At 37.0% G+C, this 8,775-nt stretch overlaps 1 protein-coding gene across 1 annotated transcript; it reads left to right on the forward strand.

Annotated features, from left to right (window-relative positions):
• Positions 1-1,643: 1,643 nt before the first annotated feature.
• Positions 1,644-8,775, forward strand: LOC140171908 (uncharacterized). The gene is made up of 7 exons (XM_072195254.1): positions 1,644-1,839; positions 3,590-3,705; positions 4,183-4,293; positions 4,530-4,643; positions 6,320-6,433; positions 7,312-7,402; positions 8,244-8,775. Exons 1-7 carry the CDS (start codon positions 1,766-1,768, stop codon positions 8,773-8,775), a joined length of 1,152 nt encoding a protein of 383 aa, XP_072051355.1. The 5' UTR covers positions 1,644-1,765.

The following is an 8,775-nucleotide window of genomic DNA, read 5'->3' on the forward strand; positions in this document are numbered from 1 at the left end:
CACGTGGTATGGCATGATATGATGACAAGAGAAATACCGCTGCATTCAACTTTTAAGTTCATGGACTTTACAAAGTCAATGAACTGAAATTCATTTGTTAAGACGGTGAATTACTTCAATGGTGTCATATCTGTGTGTTTCCATTGAAGAATACCTATGACAATGTTGCCTTTTTACCACGACAGTCTCGACAGTATGTCGGGTCAAGTGACTGGTTGTAGTGGTTTTACGGGAACCTTGATAATAATATCCTCAACTAATTTGAGTCAACCATTAAAATATAACACAAAGCCGAACTCTATCCCATGCAATACCGAAAAGCCAAGATAACATTTTCTTCTGAATAAGTGCAATCGAAACACGTACTATAATGGGATCTGTCAGAAGCTAAAGTCTGCTCTTTTCATCAGCCATATGAAAAGCTTTGTTTCAAAACTCCTTACATCCACTTGCCCAATTTTGAGAATACATCAAAAAATCACTAATATATGGGGGTTTGCAACAAAAGCAGTTTTTGGCGGGATGCTCATTCTACCCAAGCATCCCGCCAAAAACTGCTTTTGTTGAAAACCCCTTATATCAGTGATTTTATGATGTGTTCTCACAATTGGACAAGTGGATGTCAGGGGTTTGAAACAAAGCTCTTCATATGATGAACAGATCTGCTTGAGTGGTTGCGTGGTGGCAGAAGAGGAGGCATATCCAATTGAGCTTGTTTAGAAGAAATTAATTAATTAATTAATGAAAAATTACAGTCCTGATGTGTACAAAATGTATCAAGCATTAATTATAATTAATATTATTTTGATCGTTCCACGAACATGGACATACTTGAAGAAATGTTATTTTAAATTAAGATGTCAATTGTGAGTGCATACTAGTACACAGCTTAAAATTGATGTTCATTTACACAATTGAAATACAAATATAGATTGTTTGATTCCTGTAAAGTATCAATGAACAATAAAGTACGAACAAAGTAATTTTCAAATGTATTTCATAATTTTATGTTGCGCTTTGAGACATATTTATGACCTCAAGTATGCCATGTACTTTACTTAGTGTATAATGATCTGGTGGTGACTGCAGATAAAGGGAATGCAACTGTAATATTTCAACTATAATATCCAAGCACCCAGTCCTAACAATGGTGGGTTCAATTCACCCCAATGAACATGCACAACGGGAAATATCATAAATAGCTAAGGGCTGTGCAATAAAAATGGGGGGTGGGGGGGTGGGGTCGGATGCAAAATTTACTACCCAGCCAAAAGGGGAGGCAAGCAATTTTGGCGAGTCGAGAGAAGGGAGGTGCGTGGCAAGGGGATTTCGGCACACATTCATGGACACCTTTTAAATAAACGCTTCAAAAAGACGTAAGAAAACCGCACGGATACGCGTAAATATGCAAACGTTCATGCTCGCTTAACTAGCAATATATGTCTAGTTCATAAGGTTTGCAACAATTGGAATTGGTATGTGCTTCATTGTGGGGGCTGGCAGGCGGGCCAAGTTTTGGTAGGCCGGGGGAAGCATCTTGGTACGCTTAATTTGACATTCACCCCCCCCCCTCCATGACTAATAATTATTGCACAGACCCTAATATGTCGATTTAGCTGACACTGTTGAATACCGTCGTACATAACCAATACAAGCAGAAAACAGACAAAGCCATTGTCTAATCCATGTCTAACCGATCTGTAAATGCAGGTCTGACGTACATGGTTTCATTTAATGGAGTAATTGTATATTGCAGGTGTCGATAATGTGGGAGGTGAAGATAAGATTCGTGTTCTTTATAGTACATATTCTTCTAGCTCTTGTTACTACATCAAACGGGTAGGTATATTATTATTAAGAGGGTTTTTTTGCAGATCACACGTGTCCTTTGTCACGTCATATCTAAGAGCATGATACTACTCAGGTTTAGTATGACGTATATTTATTCTTGGTATATGAAATATAGTTCCCTTGCCTTCAGAATCTTACGGTCTTCGTTTGTCATCATATCTTTGAGCCGACAGTTGTCACGCTAGAAAATAGTATAGGTCATAGGCAAGAAAACCCTGGCCAGTAACGAAAAATGCATACGTAATTATAAACCTGAGCCGGGATTTTCCATAACCTGGCCACCTTTTGTTACCACTTTTTCTGACCAGTTTTTGCTGTGAGCCCTGGCATTTGATTCTTACACCATAGATGTGAGTGCCGGGCTATAATTTAAAAGCTTTTTTTCTGGGATGCGGTATGGGCAAAATTAAAGTACAGGTAACTGTAGAGGTGAGGGACGAGTTACCCCCAAATCACAGCCGTAGGTAGGACTGGGCCGTCGAGTGCTAATATGTTTTGGAAGGTTCGTGTTTTTTTCTTTTAATTTTGTGACTTTCCAAAAATTTGACTTTTTAAGCGACATGGCAAAGACAAATATATGGGCACATATTTTGTTATTGTTAATACAGTGCTTTTCCACATATCTACGTTACCATTCGCTTTATATATACTATTATTTTGTGACTGCAATTTGATTGGGCGTTTTGAATGCGTTTTAAGCTTAAAATTCTGCATTATGTATTTATTCAGTTTTATGCCTATTTCATATTTATGCCTATTTATTTATTCTGTTATTTACTGACTTATTTATTTATTTGGTAGATGAGTAAATAATTAGTAATATTTCATGATTCATCGGTTTATTATTGACTGTTGATAACTTGAAAACTTGATTGATTGAGCAATTGATAGCCATTTCACATAATATTATTCCTATTTTCTATGGAACGTCTTTTTCAATTGCATCCATTAGGAAATGAATTTGGAGAAATCCTTCTCTTAATAAGATACTATGCTGAGCCACCAGCCTGGGTGGCTCACGCTCCAGTAATTTCAGATGATTGAGCTCAGTAATACATCAAAGAATGTCTTCCAATTCATGAAAACAAATAGATAATCAGCTTATCGGATTAAAAGCTTAGAGGGAAGGTCTTGCTGCTCAGCGAGTGTTTGTAATTATCAGAAGGTTTTCTCCAAATTCATTCTCTAATGCGTACATTAGTTAAATATCAGTATTGATTTATTCTGTTCAGAGATAACTATCAAAGTTCTCACAGCGAAAATTTAGTTGACTTAGTGGTAATGTACTGAGTTTCACAACCGGGAAGTCCCTGGTTCGATTTCCAGTTCTGTCTATTTTTTTCTAAGCTTTAAAAAAAATGCAATTTCTGAACTGCTACGAACTGCACGATCTGAGCCAGTTCTTTTCTCACGACCGTTTCTCTTACAGGTGCAATCACTCTTTCATGTTAAATGAAATTTAATATTAAAAACAAACAAATTTAACTTTTGCACACACTTCCACTTTTCCTGACTTCGTAATTGTGTAGGAGTGCTTAACTCAAGTATGGAAGTACACCCATGCTTGTTTCGCAACCATTTCATGTTTCAATCTTTAGACAATGGAAGTGCCACCTCGGAGTGTCACTCGCCTGGTGACAATTCCCTGTCCAGACTTGTTGCTTGCCAGTCTAATGAACAATTAAAATAATTACTTCATTAATTCAGATATAAATTTATGTATCATCAAATGTTACAGATCATCTTCTGGTTCACCAGATCAGACATCATCGGCCGGATCACCTTCAAATCCGGATCCAGATCCAGACGATTGTCCAGATCATCTCACACATGACGAATGCCTTGACATTTATAGTAAGGCCAATAAAGTAGTATGCATCATAGCCCAATGCAGAATGCGGTTGATAGATCGTCTCAAACGCATTGATACAAATATATATTAGAACAATTTGAGATTACAACATGGTGGGATTATTTTAAAGTGTTGCCCCCACATTGATCTTCGACCCCTCATGGGAACCACAGAGGGCATAGACAAAATGGAACCAATCAAATTGTTATCATTTCAGGTTTAGAGAGAGATTACAAAAAGCATTTGTTCCACTAATGTAAGAATATAAAATCTCAAACCCATAGCGCCCTGAACAATAATATATATTTATATTTGGATTGGATATGTTGTTGGCATATCTATTGCGCACATCGTAAACTACACAGTATGCATTTCGATGCATATTGCAAATATTTTACAATTATTCATTTTTTGTGAGAGATGGAATTTAGTATTATTACTTTATTATTATTATATATTATATATTATTTCATCAACAGATACGGACGAATGCATTTCTAATCCTTGCATTCACGGATATTGTAAGGACGAAATCGCTGCATTTACATGTGAATGCGACAGTGGATACTACGGGACTCTGTGCGAATATGGTAGGATTGTTATCATACTTATTATTTTTCTTTTTATTGTTATAAACTCGTCATCAAAATACAAACAAAAACCAAAATAGAAAAAAACCTGAACAAGTTAGAATGACATGAATTGATGTTTTGGGTTTATCGTCATACCAGTAGCAAATAATATTAAAATAATGGAAAATGAAGAAATCAATTTTTCGTTTTCATAATTGTAAAATAAGTATTATATTGTTATTTTATCTCTGCAGAAACCAATGAGTGTCAGTCGTTTCCGTGTCAATACGGCGCCAAATGCATTGACGAAGTTGATGGTTTTGTTTGTGATTGCCTCGACGGCTATGAAGGGTACCGTTGCGAAATTGGTGAGTGCAAAATGTTACAACACACCTACTGGTATGCAACCCTTCCTTCAACACGCAATCCCTACCCAGAAATAGAGACCAACAAACTCCATACATCACGCAATTGTCACAGTATAACATTAAAAAGCTTATTATCGTGAAACTGAAGAAATCAATCAAGGAATCAATGCCACGTCGCGTTCATGACCTTGAGCTAGAAAGTGATAGACAGACCAAATGTTGAGTTATGTTTTCTCAAGCAGGAGCCCTATCTGTACATGTCACACAGTCACAGTGATGGTTTAAGTTTCTGTTTAATCAATAAAGTTTGCTAGTGTCTTAATAATCTCATCTTGTGATATAAAGAGACCACCAAAAGTGTTGTGATTGTGTGATCCTTTGATTGTAATGCGCTCTCTCAGGTAAATCATTGTTTATTTGACAAACTGTGTGATGTAAACATCAAAGGACATCTTTCAAATTAAATTCAACTGAGTACTACTCCAGAACAATAAACCTTTTCCTAACATGATTAAAAACAGCCTGTCTCAAAAAATTGTGCAAGTAAAAAGTGCCCTCTTTGGCAATTAGAAAATATTGTTGTGACATTATGCTTACATCAACGTCAAGGGCACGTTCTTAGCTCTCGAATGACATTTGTTTAGTTCAATTTGCTTGTTTTAATCTCGAGATATGTTTAGTTAACAACAAAAGGGTAAAATCACAATTGCGTCACTTTTACTAGATTGTAAAAATTGTTTTTACTGTTTTTACAGTTTTATCATGATACAGGTTTAATGATTCTTTTTTCACTTAAAATATATTAAAAGATAAATAAATATTTCACATTCTGTTGTAAAATCAAAAATATATCAATGATTTTATCATGGTAAATACTGTTCGCTTTGTCACTCAAGACATGTTAAATATTGCACACTATGTTGTAAAATTAAAATCATGTCAACGAAATATTGCACATCATAATTATACGTTTGAAATTTTACACTAAAGATCTAAAATTCATTGATAATTTTCATCAAATCATAAGCACATTTTCGAGTATGTAGCAGCTGAATCCGACATTGCTTGAGTTTAGTCCATTTTACAGTTTGGTCTTTCACATTTATTGTTCGTGTACATGGGTCACTCAGGCAACACATTTTGGAGTATAATACAATTTTTTCACATTTCCCGCCCTTTTTTCTTTACTAATTCGTTTTTCCGCCCCTTCTACTTCCCGCCGCCCATTCGGTTTGGTCTCCCCCTGCTTTGACCCCGGGGGGCTGGCGCCCCAAAGCCCCCTCCCAAAAAAAATACGCGCATGCGTACAGGTATTTGGATATAACATTCTATTCAATTTTCTAAAAAGTGGCACAAAAGGGTTTGCCGATACCAAAATGAATGAAACAAACGGTATTTAAAAGCTAGGACTGCGCCCTTGACGTTGATGTAAGCATCATGTCACAACAGTATTTTCTAATTGCTAGAGATGGCGCTTTCCACTTGCACAATTTTTTAGACAGGCTGTACAAATATATTCTGTATAGAATTCATTATTCATTAAAATTACATAATCATGATGACTCTTTATAAACTCAATGGTGATACAGAAGCAAACACGCTCGTCTTACGATTCTCTAAATGTGTCCCTTCCCTGGTAACTGATAAATATTAATCATTGTTAATAATCTTTACAGATATTGATGAATGCGCTTCAAACCCTTGCGCGAACGGTGGAACATGTCATGATAAGGCGGGATCATACTCATGTACATGCCGTGAACTCTATGGAGGTTCGCGCTGCGAAAAAAGTGAGTATCAAGGCAATGTTAACCAAACATTGGCCCTGGAATAAATAATATTTTAATTTCAACCGTTGACATTAGTGGAGTCATGTTTAACTTTCCTGTTTGTTTTGTCGCTGGAAGTGGTCACATATTACTGTGTTAAAATATACTTGTAAACCGCTGTCGCAAAAACGGCATTGCTTTTACGAGTTGATTCACGAACGATATTGCTTGTCACGCGAATGCATCAACCAATCATTTCCTATCATCTGGATCTATTAATCTGCTAATTTAGTCAATATTTCTCAATCATTAACTTTCGGAGATCAAATAATGCAAAGCAATATTTATTTACAGCAATAGATGTTCCAAAATGTACTTTTTGGCCTTTTAAATATTCTGATTGTCGCTGCAATCGCGATCGCCTTGATTAGTATAAATGCAAAAGCGATGAGTGATGCATCGCTAAATTGCCCATTATTCTTCAAAAGCAATGCATCGCTATCACAAAGCAATCGAGTATTATGCTGAATTATTTATTTGCATAAACTGTTTTTGTACTTTCCTTTTTTTGTTGATACTAATTACATATTTTATCAGAGTGAATGGTGCATTACCACCCTACCCAAACACTCCTCCCACCTCCACACACAGGGTGGAGAGTATTCGGCAATTGTTGTACGTGGATGTGATGTGCGTGGAGACTTTCGTATGCTGACTTTCGCTATACCTATTTTTTGCCACTCATCGATATACCAAAATCGTGATACAATCAACCAGTAACAATGTACCACGCGGCATATTTTCGTCGACATCATTGTTGTACTACTGTTTCAATAATTAAAATAGTTAACGGGTGACGACTTGACTGGCTATAATCATCTCTTCCTTTTTTTAAACAGGTCAAGGTCCGGTTATTATCGGTTCTTCAGTAGCGGTTCTTGTAGCTGTACTTATATTTGTCATTCTCTCCTGTGTTTGCTGTGCTAAAAGGTTAGTAACATTTTTAACGAAGTATTTGTCTCCAAACACACAAAACTAAACCCGTTTGCTTCTCATTTACTTTAGAAATAATTATTTCCAATACACATTTGCTTGAACTTAGTTCCTTTTTTATTAGTTTGGGTTACATTTTTTAGCTATTGATATTGTTTGATTTATCAAAATAAACATATATTGCACTAAAAATGAAAACATGCTATTTTGTGTTTGTTTGTTTGTTTGTTTACCTTTAATAATTACGGGTTTATTAAAGGTCCGTAACCCGATTGGCAGCATCATCCCCCCGGATTTTTTTCATTGTTGATGAGGTATTGGTATCACATGATAAATACTATTTTTCTCATTACTATCCTGAAATTTGACGCTCCAAGTCGATGTATTTCCGGAGAAATCATGAAACACGGCGGTTTTACAGGCTACCAGTTTGTAAATACTAAAAATTACTTCGGATTTCTGGGCAGGGAATTAATTGCGAATCATCAGTCTCCTCAACAGCTACTTTGGTTTCGCGTCATACACATTCTGTGAACCACACTAACTGCTGAGTTAGTATGGGCCGTAATAGCTTAACTGGTTAGCGCATCATGTTTTACCCGAAAGGTACCCGGTTCAAACCCCGGTATCGGAAGATTTTTTTCCTCTCCATTTTAACCCAAACATTTTATATTCATTTGAAATGTACATATTGCAAGGGAAATATATTTTGTTTCCTTTTTTTCTGAAACGGCACGAAAAAAACCCAAATATGGTCCGTTCAATACGGCCCGGGCATTGTACAGCATGTCAGCATTCGTCATACGAACGGGAATTGTTGTTGTTCCTCCAACAAGAGTGATAAACAACCGTCAAGGTCAGCCCGCACTTCAAATAACGGAGTCACAGTTTCATACTTGAATGGACAGCACACCAGCGAAGCTAATTTCTATTCCCAACAACAAACCCAACCTAGAGCTTCCGTTCAGAATGGACCGGTGCAGGGAGGCTCGACGGGAACAGGGTACAACCCAGTGTATAAAGGTAGCGCGATGTCGCCTGCGTACGCTCCCGTTTATCAAGGGAGCGGGCATTCACCAGGGCATTTACCTAGCAATCCTTCTGGCACAGGAGGGGCAACATCTTATGCGTATAATCCCCCGGGTTATATATTCCCCAATCATGACCCTCGATCTGGCGGTGTATCCTCACGCGGTAAACAAACCAGAAAAGGTAAAGCGGGGACATCAGGTCACATATACCAATCAACGCTTCGAGGCGTGAACACTGCGCCAGTTGGTAGATCGCATCACGATGCTCGGCCAAACGCCCCGCCAAGTTATGAGGCTAGTGTTGGATCTGATTATCATAGGTATGAAGAAGTTAAATGA

The sequence above is a fragment of the Amphiura filiformis genome, chromosome 2 (assembly GCF_039555335.1).
Source record: "Amphiura filiformis chromosome 2, Afil_fr2py, whole genome shotgun sequence".
In the NCBI taxonomy this organism is placed as follows: Eukaryota; Metazoa; Echinodermata; class Ophiuroidea; order Amphilepidida; family Amphiuridae; genus Amphiura; species Amphiura filiformis.

Coding starts and splice junctions, on each gene's coding strand:
- LOC140171908 (XM_072195254.1), top strand. CDS start 1,766: ATGTGGGAGGTGAAGATAAGATTCGTGTTCTTTATAGTACATATTCTT. Junction 1,840..3,589: donor CTTGTTACTACATCAAACGG/GTAGGTATATTA, acceptor CAAATGTTACAG/ATCATCTTCTGGTTCACCAG. Junction 3,706..4,182: donor CGAATGCCTTGACATTTATA/GTAAGGCCAATA, acceptor TTTCATCAACAG/ATACGGACGAATGCATTTCT.